The sequence below is a fragment of the Macrotis lagotis genome, chromosome 5, assembly GCF_037893015.1.
Source record: "Macrotis lagotis isolate mMagLag1 chromosome 5, bilby.v1.9.chrom.fasta, whole genome shotgun sequence".
NCBI classification, from domain to species: domain Eukaryota; kingdom Metazoa; phylum Chordata; class Mammalia; order Peramelemorphia; family Peramelidae; genus Macrotis; species Macrotis lagotis.
This window is the reverse complement of record NC_133662.1, coordinates 192,226,301-192,238,455: the sequence shown is the minus strand read 5'-3', so window position 1 is coordinate 192,238,455 and position 12,155 is coordinate 192,226,301. Positions and strand designations below refer to the sequence as shown.

General features: G+C 36.3%; 1 protein-coding gene across 14 annotated transcripts in view; it reads right to left on the bottom strand.

The window, feature by feature from the left end:
* CCDC18 (coiled-coil domain containing 18) overlaps nucleotides 1-12,155 on the bottom strand; it is a 120,330-nt gene that overhangs the window by 85,479 nt on the left and 22,696 nt on the right. For all 14 annotated transcript variants that reach the window (XM_074188178.1, XM_074188170.1, XM_074188171.1 and 11 more), the window contains 2 exons: nucleotides 2,874-2,995; nucleotides 832-1,123 (listed from right to left, as the gene is read on the bottom strand). In XM_074188178.1, coding sequence (XP_074044279.1) covers nucleotides 832-1,123; nucleotides 2,874-2,995 — 414 coding nt within the window. The remainder of the gene's footprint in view (nucleotides 1-831; nucleotides 1,124-2,873; nucleotides 2,996-12,155) is intronic.

Sequence of the window (12,155 nt, the reverse complement as noted above, 5' to 3'; positions counted from 1 at the left end):
TGGACTTAGTACTGACTCACAGTTATCCACACCCACTGCAACTCAGACTACCCTGGTTGAGAGGTCCATCAGCCTCAGCTTCCAAGGTAAGTGGAATGACTGGCACATGCCAGAATATTCAGGTATGCTATCAATTATACCAAATAAAGACTACCTGAGCCTTTATTGTAATAATGAAGTCATTACCTCTAGGACCTGACCCCTTCCACCTCTAAAATTCTGTGATTCTTTATCTAGTGATTCTTTGCCTTTTCTTTGTCATAAACTTTGGCAATCAGGTAGTTTACAGACCCCCCCCACCAAAGTAATACTTTAAAATGCATGCAATATGTAGGATTATAAGTGAAACAAATAATATTGAAATTCAATTTCAAATGTTTAAAAAACAAGTTCATTGGACCTCTGTACTTTATAGAGCAAGCAATTAGCTAAGTGACTTTTCTGAGACCATCAAGAAGTGGAAGAAATAATCACAAACCACTATTCATTTGTAGCCTCTTAACTACACATCTATTCCTCCTCCTCTCCATTTAACCTCAAAATGAGAAGATAGGTATAATGAAACAAATGACACTGATGACATGAAAAATAAGATATAGCACTTACTTTGTGATAGAAGAGTGAATGGAAAGCAGGCACTTGGTTCCAGAAAAAGTTAAGGGAGTAAGAGAAGAGTACGAGACATAAGACAGGAAGGAAAGAGAATCAACAGAATGAAATCAACCAAGCAAAGCAACCACAATATGATAGCTTCTGGCAAAGTACCAAAGGAGAATTTTCTTTTATACAAAGAACTAAGTGGTGATATGTTATATTTTCAAATATACTTACTGGCAACTGGGAAATAATCATTTCCAAACTGCTTAGCTCTTGTCTTGAATCTTCTATTTCTTTCTGACATAAACTCAGACGTTCATTCTGCTTTGTAATAAGAACTTTTAATTCTCTGTTTTCATTTACTAGAGCAAGCTTTTCTCTAAGAATTTCTTCTTTGTCCTCTAATTCACTCTCTAACTTTAGGATGTTCTGTTTAGACTCAGAGAGTTGGGTCATGATCTCAGAGTTTTTCAAAACCATATTCCTTATTCTTTCTTTTCCATCATTATTTTCATCCTTTAATTGCCTATGAAGAAAAAAATTAAAAAACCGGAATATTTCTTCAATGGTCATTTTAAAAACCATCTTTAACTTCTTAAAATGATAAAAAGCATTTTCAAATAAAATCATATAATTAGAATAATTTAACATCTTTTATTATTTTAATGATCTTTTTGTTCTTATTTTAAAGTGCAGGCCAAGAAAGCTGACTGCAATACATTTCTTCCAACATAGGATATACCTTAATTTCCTAGGTTAAGAATTAAAAGAACAGGAAAGAGAATGACAGAATACTGTTATCAATCATAAAATACTTTCTAAAGCAGATAATGTTCAATTGATCTTGACTCTAAGAGGGGACAAGAGTTTAAACTCTCTAATTTATAAGGAATAGAGAAATCTGATTCTTAAGTTAAAATGAGCATTAGTAGCTAAAATTGAAAAGCCACATAATGAACTGCTTTTCCCTTGTCTTCTAGGAACAGTATAAAATGTTTTGACTTTTTTTAAATGAATTTATTTATTTTTCCAACTACATGTAAAGAAAGTTCTCAACAATCTTTTTTTTTTGATATGGTTTTAAAAGTTCCAAATTTTTCTCCCTCTTTCCCTTCTCTCCCCATAGACATAAAGTAATCTATTATAGGCTATACATGGATGTTAAATATATTTCCATATTAATCATATAAAATTTTTAAGAAAGCATGTTTCATGTGTTTATTGATTCATTCCTTAAATTAGATTAAATAAGATGTTAATCATTTATCAAGTAGCAAATTATTTTTACTTCAAATTATTATACCAATCTTGTAAGTAAAAAATTAATACAAAGATAAGCAAAATAGTGTGAATCAACACAATAAGTTAGCGTGTGAAAGTAAATAAAACAAGTTCAAAGCATACAGGTATTTGTAATAAAAATGTAGACATTGTGTTTAAAGTATGCTAAATACATGAAATAAATCACTAAAATTTCAAACTTTCACTAGCCAATCTGCATGAATATTCTATTTTTTACAAGCTTTTTGATAGGTGGGGTTAGAGAGGAAAAACTGTTATAGAGACCAAATTCCTTATTTGGATGTTCTTAGGAGGGTTTGTTTTTAAATCAGAAATAAATACAGAAATACTGCTTTGTCATTTGTTTTAGAAAAGGACCAAAGACAACAGGAAGGTGATCTTTTGTGGGTCCAAGAGCAAGAGATAGAACAGGATGAGTGGAGATAGCCCCAGATGTATTGGGAGACCTTTGGCCTTTTTTTTTTTTTGGCAAGGCAATGGGGTTAAGTGGCTTGCCCAAGGCCACACAGCTAGGTTACTAATTATTAAGTGTCTGAGGTCAGATTTGAACTCAGGTACTCCTAACTACGGGGCTGGTGGTCTATCCACTGCGCCACCTAGCTGCCCTGACCTTGGCCTTTTTAAACTAGAGTCTTTATTATTCACTGGTCAATTGACACTGCTTCAATAAAACTGTTCATCTCTATACCGAGAAAGTTAAAGTATAAGTCCAAAAATACTTGCTATTTTTTTCTGAATATATAATAAAGAATATCCTAAATTTTTAACATATATTAACCTATGCCAATAAATTATATCATTTTTATTTAATCTATATTCCTGGAAATTTTTTATTTAAGCTTACAAAAGTAGTTGGGAAATTACCATTCTTAATAAATTAAGTACACTCTTAATGTCTGAAAACGTCTGTGTTTTGTTTTATTTTGCTTTCATCTCAACAGAACCTCTTTGCTCATAGGAGGCTCACAGCATACCTTAGCTTATTTTTCATGGATTCCAGGTCCCCTTTGTATAAAACACATTTTTCTTGTAGTCTTTTATTTTCTTTTTCACAGTTTACTAGATTCTTTTCTAATAGCTTCTCTTCAGCTTGAACCTGAAATGAAAACACTAGCATTAAAATTGTAGCACAGTTTAAAGATCTGTCACAATTTAGACTCTAAAACATTTGAAAAATCCCAGGGTGTTCTGAGCATCCACTAAAACAAGAGTCCCCAACATATCTAAACAAGGAGAAACTTTTCCATTTCCCTAAAACCCTTGAGCTTATAGGAAGAAGAGTTTACTGAAGTTTGAAATTCAATGCAGAAATGGGAGAAGGGCCTTTGTCAGCTCTCTTCCCTTCTGAACAAACCATAGATGGAAGGCATTGTCCTTCAGGGCCAGAGGGGGCAAACCACCTAAGAAAGCATTCAGTGAAACTGATACCATAATTGGCAACAAATGTTATAAAGTTATGCCACAGTGCTGGCAAATGCCAATCAAAGATTAAAAAGGAAGCTAGTAGTTTGTCTTATAGCTTTCCCCCATCTCTCCTCTCCTGATTTTTCCCCTTTTACAGAAACTCTTCTTCTTCAACTCAGGGTTCTTAATCTAATTTTTTCCTGTTTTCCCCACTGCTGTAAAAGGTTTACTACCACTGAAGCCCTTGAATCTTTGCAGCATTCTGTAACTCTTTGCAAACTGATTGAAAACTCAGCTGCTAGGTCCTATTCCCCAAGGAGATGGTTCTCTAGTTTCCATGAAAGCAGACATGACTACAACTAAGATGTAAGGCTTAACATGTTACCCTCTTCCCCTATCTCCTGAAAGGGAGAGAGACAACATCCATTACCTACTATTCCAAGGTTATCAAACAGGCCTTTGTTACTTGAAGTCTGGAGTACATTATCCTGGCCAGCTTCCTTGACTCCAAACCCACCTTCTTCTAATTCTGACTGCATATTTCTTGACTTATGACTTTTCTCTGCCCCAAAATCTTCAAAGCTCTCCACTAGCTATTGCAGGAAGTCTAAATTTCCCTGTCTGGTTTTCAATTGCCTCCAAAATTTGTCAATAACCAATCTTGTTTCTCATTACTGTCCAACACATATACTACCATTTAAGCCAACTTGCTTATCATTCTAGGAGTTAATCACACTTATTCCCTCATCTCTGTCTTGCTCATATTTATACTTCTTGACCTAATCAAATCCTAAAATCCTATTTCACCTATAGCTCACAGAATCCCTCTTTAATGATTCTCCTTAAGCATTATCTCCTACAAGAAGTCTAGCCTGATTCTTGCAACTTCTAGTGCCATCCCTTCCTAAATTACTTTATATCTATTCAGTTCATTTTGTTTCACCCAACAGCTCCTTGGGATAGGAAATGATTCATTTTTATCTAGACCCTAGCAGGGTCTAGTACCTAGTCAGCATTTTTAGTAAATATTGATTTACTGGTCGATAGTCTTCAAAGGTCTGATCCTTCTTGAAACCTTCCCTGATGATTCTAGCCCTCAAAAATCTTTCCTCTCTAAATTTTTTTTTAATTTTTTAGGCTGTTTTTTTTTTGTTTTTTTTGTTTTGCAAAGCAAATGGGGTTAAGTGGCTTGCCCAAAGCCACACAGCTAGGTCATTATTAAGTGTCTGAGACCGGATCTGAACCCAGGTACTCCTGACTCCTGGGCCGGTGCTTTATCCACTATGCCACCTAGCCACCCTGCCTCTCTAAATTGACACTAGCGTATCCTGTATTATTTACCCATTTTTTTTCCCTCTGGATTGAGAGAGAACACTAATCATCCTATAAACTCCTTACAAGTAGGTATCTGGTCTTAGTTCTGTTTTTTTACACAGCACCAGAATGGTAAAAGTGAGAATTCACTAAGGGAACTAGGAAAATTGACTTGCAGAAGCAAAGACTCAGGGGAGACATGATAGTTATGTTCAAATAGCTTAAAGTGTGTTACAACAGTGAAGGATCATACTTGTTCAACTTAGCCCAGGGTTCCTCAACCAGTCCTCATACAATTCTATCATCATACTGACTTCTCCAGCTAATTAATGTCATTCCTAAAATGTGCTGCTCAGAACAAAAGTAAATACTAGAGATATAGTTTGATCAGGACATGGGCAAAATAGAATTGTTGTCTCCTAGTTTTAGACATTACTTCCTTTACTGCTAGTTAAGGTCACATTAATTTTTCTTGTCAATGTATCAGACTGTTAACCCATACTGAGCTCAATGAAACTCCTGGACTATTTTCAAATTATGATTTTCTGATCTTGCAAGTTGTAAAGTGAATATTATGAACCTAGATTTAATGTAAGTCTTTTATATTTGACGTGTGGAAATCCAATAATCTGGCCTCTCAAGATTCTTAATTCTTGTCTGATATCTTGTGTGATAGTACCCTCTACATTATGGATCATCTGAAAATTTGATAAGAATGTAATTTATGCTTTTAACTAAATCATTGATAAAAAAAAATTCTACACAATATGGAATCAACAAACATATATGTCCCTAAGGTATTTTACTGGCGACCACTTACGAAGTGAATGTCAAAACATGAATAACTATTCTTTGGTGTTAGCCATTTGCCAGTTTTGAATATACCTCACTGGACTTTCATCTAGTCAACATCCCTCAAATTTGTTTTATACTTTGCCAAATGCTCAGTGAACTTTACCAACAGCATTTCTCCAAAAAAAAAAAAAAAAAAGGAGCAAAGTTAGTTTGGTATGATATTCTTTTTTATTTCATTTCTAATACCTATTAATTTGTTCTTTTTACATCACATTCATTTCTGAATTCATTCCTTCCCCTTTCCCTACCTGAGTTTAAATCTGGCCTCAGACACTTAATAATTAATAACCTTCTATTGTCTAAGTGTCAACCTAAATCGTTATAATTACAGGGCTTGCATTTGGGCATTTTGCTCTTTCTATTTGTATTGTAATCATTACACATGTTTTATTGATTTTGCTCTTCAATAGATCATTTAAATCTAATGCTTTTCTGAATTCTTCATAGTCATCATTTCTTGTAGTATATTAATATTTTATTATGTACATATATCACAGTTTGTTTAGTTATTCTTCAACTGATAGACATCTCCTTTGTATTCAATTCCTTACTTCTACATAAGTGCTACTCTGAATATTTTAGTATGTGTAGGAGGCTTTCTTTCTGTTTTCAACCATTTAAGTTTATGTGCCTAGCAGTGAGATCTCTGGGTGAAAGAGTATGAATACCTCAGGCATTACTAATTCTGGGTGGCACAGTGGACAGAGTTCTGAGTGGCACAGTGGATAGAGCTCTGGGCCTGAAGTCAGTACCATCTGAGTTTAAAGATGACCTCAGACACTAGCTTTGTGATCAGAGGCAAGTCACTTGACCTCTCCCTTCTTTGGTGTCCTCTCTGCACCTACATCCCAGGGGTGCGGTATCAAATAAGGTAATATTTGTAAAGCATTTTAAATATTTGTAAATCATTGTGAATTTGAAAGTGTATTTAAAGCTCAGCTATTATTATTAGATGAGGTATTCAGAGAAGACTAGCATCTCTGCTGTGAGGGTCTGCTCATCTACCTTTGATACCCAACTCTCACCTGAAAAATACCCAACTCTACCATGAAAGCAGCCACACTCTGGTAAAACTGGGTTAAAACTTAGTAAAAAGGTTAACCAGGCTGGGGGTAACCAACAGATCTTGACCCTATCAGCGAGTTGGGGGGATATCTACTCCAAGAATGTAAAGATTCCCCCACCCAGTCCCACTGAGTGGATGAATGAGAACAATTTGTCCAATGGTCATAAAGGCAGCTCTTGTCCAACACAGAATCTTGAATTCTGTCCTGCTACCTGTTACTGGCCTCTGATGACTCAGGAACAGAGAGTGAAGCTGATGACTCTGTGCAACTCTGCCTGACTTAAATCCAATTCATGAACAAGTCAAGACATCACCCATGATGTCATTGGTTCTCTTCCAAAAACAAAGAACAATGACAATACTATTAGTATATCTTAGCATAATTCTAGCTTGTTCTCTAAAATGACCAAACCAAACCACAGCTTCACCAACAGAGTATTATAACTGGGTGTGTTTTTCTGCAACTCTCCACTGACTACTTCAATCTTTTGCATCTTTGCCAAATTCACATTTAGGCTTATAATCAAAGTCTTTGACACAAATGTTAAGTCAGCACAGGAACAGATGGGATTGAGGTCAAACTACAGAGTTGTTTTGATTTACATTTCTTAATAATGATTTGGAACAATCCTTCTTATGGCTTTTAATAATTTGCAACTTTTCTTTTGAGAACTGTTCTTATTCCTTAGGTACTTAACAACTATGAAGTGGTTTCAGGAGCTAGAGATTTATTTTATTTCCTTTAAAATCTTCAATAGGAAACTAATAAAAAATATCTAATACAAATGTTTTCCTCAGAATCAAAAGCTTCCCTTCTTATAACAGTTGCATTGACTTTGTTGCTACAAAAAAAATTTCCAATTTCATGTTACTGAAACTATTTTATCATTCATGATCATGCTTGTTGGGTTAAATACTCTCTGGCCATAATTGTGAAAGGTACAGGATTTAGTCATTTTTTAAAAGGTATTATCTTTAATATTCATTAAGTATGATCTCTTCTGGATGAAGTCATACAGGCTCTATGTGATTACTGCTTACTTTGATAGATATTCATTAACAAGTCTTTTTAACAATCAGAATTTTGCAAGAATCAAAATCATTGTAAATTCCATTCTCCTTCCTTTTCTGAAAATCCAAACATCTGCCCTCAATGGTTCTACAGAATCTCTTCCATTATCTTAATTTCTTTCAAAGTCATAAGAGATCACACTTCCATTATTCTGGGATGTGGTCATATGGAACTGATGACTTGAATTCATCAAGGGCAGCAATAAACTATCTCACTGTCTTGGATATCAATTCACTGTTAGGCATTTTTGTTCCAACCTGTCCTGCCTTTTTCTTTTGGCAGAGAAAACAGGTTGTCTTACCCCAATTGTCCAAACTGAAATCATTATCTTTCCTCCAAAATCCACCTCTCTTTCTAACTTTCTTATTACTGTCAAGTGGTCTACTATACTTACAGTCATTCAGGCTTGCAAGCTAGATGGCATCTTCAACTTCTATCCCATCTTCCAAATCCAATTACTTGCCACATCCTGTTGTTTCTAGCTTCATAGTATCACTTGTATACACCACCTCTTTCTCTCCTGTCACTGTCATCATCCTGGTGCAAGCCTTCACAACTCTCATACCTGGTCCCCAAAAGCCTGCTGATAGGAATCTGTGCCTCCACTCCAATCCATTCTTCTATCAAAGCTGTCAAGTGCAAGAACTTTCTGAAGTGTCATTTTCTTATTCAATCAACTCCAGTGGCTTCCTATTACATTCCAGCATCAACTATAAAATCTTGTTTGGCTTTTAAAATTCTTTCTAATGTGGGCCCTTTCTATCCTCCAGTCTTCTTACTCTTCTGCTCTGATTCTGCCACTACATCCTCTGTGATTCAGTGAAAACTGGTCTCCTTGTTCCTCACACCTGACCTTCTCCCTCCTGGCTCTAAGCATTTTCAACAGACTGCCTCCCATGCTTGAATTTTCCTTCCATATCTCCACCTCATGCTAAAGTCCCATCTTCTGCAAGAAAATCTTCCCTATCTTTATGCCTTCCCTCTCAAATTATCTCAAGATAACTTGTTTGTACACTATTTTCTTATCATCTCACCATCAAAATAGGAGCTCCTTCAAAGTAGGGTCTGAGTTTCTAGGATGTTCTTGATTTTGCCTTTGTCTGCCAAGCACTTAGTACCATGCCTCGCACTTTGCCCTCTCTGCTATTTCAGCTACCCCCTGCCAGGCTGCCCAGTCTTCCCCAGCCTACCTGCAATACTACTGTCAAAGAAGTCTCTCTCTTTCAGTGAACAGTCAAGTACAAAGTCCTCTCCTGAGCTTCATCAAGGCCCTCTGCCCCTTTCTGGTCCTCCCTGCCTCTGTATGAGTGCTGTGCTCCACCTCATAGGGCTCTCATGACTCCTTCAGCATGCTGCATTCTTCTTAGGAAGGACACTAACAGCATATTTAGAGTGACTGAATGTGAAATGTTCTAAAATATCTTATTTGTTTTTTATAACAGCCCTGGGTGGTATTTTATTATTCCCATTTTACAGCTGAAGAAACTAAGTCCATCAGAGTTTAAGTAACTTGTCCAGAACTAAACAATTAAGGAAGTGGCTTAGGCCAGATCTGAACTCCATCCAGTCTTCCTGGAGCCAGATCTAGGTTTCAATCCACTGTGCTTCTTAGCTCAACCCTATCCAACTCTATTATATAAAGCCTCACCCATATTTTAAGATTCAATTCAAAGTTAACATTTTTCATGAAGTCTTTTCTTGATACAGTTAGTCAGAAATTATCCTTCCATTCTTAATCCAAATAATATCTGCAGAATTACTATAGTTGCTTATTTGTTCTGCATTTATTGTATCAGAAGGGCTCATAGTATTGTGCATAAAAAAAAGTTTTGGAGTAAGATCTAGTAGGTTTAAGCAGGGTTTCAAATACACTAATTTGTTCCAATGTGATTGATAATATTTGGTTGCGATTTGATCATAACACAAATGACTAGCTTCCTTCCTCAAGAAACAGTAAGAATGCATAACTTAACAATAACTCACAAACTGCAACCCATCTGACAACCACACATGCAGCTAACCTACCCTGATGAGATTGCGGGTCTAGACAAAACCAAAAGTTCTTGTTTAATATTGTGTATCAATGAAGTTATTTTTCCTGCTCTATTATAAACTCCAGGAAGTTAGAAACCATGTTTAATGATCTTTTTAACTCCTCCAGAACATATCATTGTACTTTGTAATCCATCAGTCAATATTTATTAAGTAGCCACTATAGTCAGGCTGTAACAACTAAATGTTGGAAGGAAGAGAGTACTGGGTTCTTAAATAAGAACAATCTAGCTTCAGACAGTTATTGGTGTCTATGACTCTGGACAAGTCACTTAACCCTGCTTACTTCAGTTTCCTCAGTGGTAAAAATGAGCTGAAGAAGGAAATGGCAAACTACTCTAGTATTTCTGCCAAAACCCCAATTGGGGTCACAAAAAGTCAGACATGACTAAAAAAATGGAGCATGTGACCCACATTGTACTAAGCCCTGGAGAGGCAAAAAAGACACAAAAGACAGTCCCTATCCTCATGTAGTTTATAATCTAATGTGTAAAAAAAATTTCTAGTTATAGGATAAATAGAAAATAATTGACAGAGAGAAGGCACTAGATTTAAGAGACTCTAGGAAAAATTTCCTGTAAAAGATTTTATAGTTGGGGCTTAAGGGAAGCCAGGAAGAGTTAGTGAGGAGAGAGAGGGCTTGTAGGCAAGGGGGAGAGCCAAAGCTAATATGTGGAATCAAGAGATGGACCAGCAAAGCAGGCTACCATCACCGGATCAAAGAATATGTGGTAGAAAGTAAGGTATAAGAAGACTAAAAAGGGTGAGGGGACCAGGACGCGAAGGGTTTTAATGCCAAACAAAGTACTGTGAGTTTGAGGCTGGAGCTTAGAAGGAGTTGCTGCAATTTACTGACACGGTCAGACCTGTGTTTAAGAAAATTACTGACCACCCTCACTGATTGCCCTGATTGCCCAGGAGGCTACTACAATAGTTCAGGTGTGAGGACATGAGGGCCTACAGGTGAATGACATCAGTGTCAGAGGAAAGGAGAATGCCAAGATGTTGCAAAGCTGAATTCAACAGACCTTGACAACAGATTGAATGGGGGCTGGGGGAATGAGGAGTTGAGATATAATGACCACTACCACACTTAGGGAGTAAACTTGAGCCTCTGGGAGGATGGTGTTGCTCTCTAGAATTAATAGGGGAAGTGTGCTGGGAGAAGTATTTAAAGGACAAGATAATGAGTTCTGTTTGAAAACGCTGAGTTTAATATGTCTACTGGAAATGCTATTTGAGGTATCTGAAAGGCAAATGGAGATGTGAGACTGGTGCAGGGTAAGTTGATCTGAAAATCACCAGCACAAAGATGGTGAGTACAAGAGAGCTGATAAGAGGGAAAAGAAAAGGGATCCTCTGGCAGAACCCTAAGGGACACCTATGATACAGAATATGATGTAGAAGAAAATCAAGCAAAGGAGAGAAAGAAGCAGTCTAGTAGGTAGGACAACCATGAGAGAGATGTCTGAAAACTTAGAAAATATTTAAGGAGAATGGGGACTGAGAAAAGGCCCTAGTATTTGCCAACAGAAATCAATGGCAACTTTGGAGATGATACTTTTTCAGATTAAGGAAAAAAGTATAAGGAGAGAAAGTAGAGACATTTAGGAGTTAAATGCAAGGTCATTTAATGAATGAAATACATTAGCTTAAAGTGACAAAATGCAAGCAAGTATCATACAGACAAGTCCAAATTTAAGTTTTTAAAACTATTTCTATGGGAAATAACTAACCATAACTTGTTTTTTAATATTTCTAAGGTACTATGATTTTTCTCTAGATTCTACTAAATGCTTACAGAATTTATAATTAGTGAGAAGTCTAGCTCTTATCAGGCAATCTGCAAGTTTTTTGCATATATATATATATATATCTTGCAGTCATCTTAGATGTGAATGGAAGTGGAAAAAAGGAAAAAAGTTCATAGAGAAAAAAAGAGGAGATGAAATGAAAGACGACTAAGGAAAAGGAGTAAAGAGAAAGACAGAAAAAAATGGGTGGAACTAAAAAGAAATATGGCTAAGCAGAATGAATAGTCACAAAGTCAGAGAAAGTTATCTCCTTCTCCTGTCTATGACAGAGGATGAGTATCAGATAACTGTAACTAGCTACCACCATCTTTCTCTCCACAACAGGTAGTTCCTTAACCCATGGGCCACTTCTGTATTTCTTGAAATTGGCATGATAATGATGCTAAAACTACTATAACAGTACAAGTTGTATCCTGAGTGGAACATTCAGCAGAGCTCAGCCACAACCTCAGAGCTGTAGCCCAAGCAGCTTCAGCTCCAACCCCTAGCCTCCAATCCTCACACCTGAACTCAGCTTCAGTGCCTGAAGAGGAAGACCTTCAGTCTCTATCTGAAGAGTTGAAAGCAAAGCAAGACTGCTTAATGCCTTAGGGAAAGGGGAGAAGAGAAGGAAAAGGGGATAGAATTTGGAATGGAAAAACTTAAAAATCAAAAATTGTTTAAAATTGTTTTTAATTGG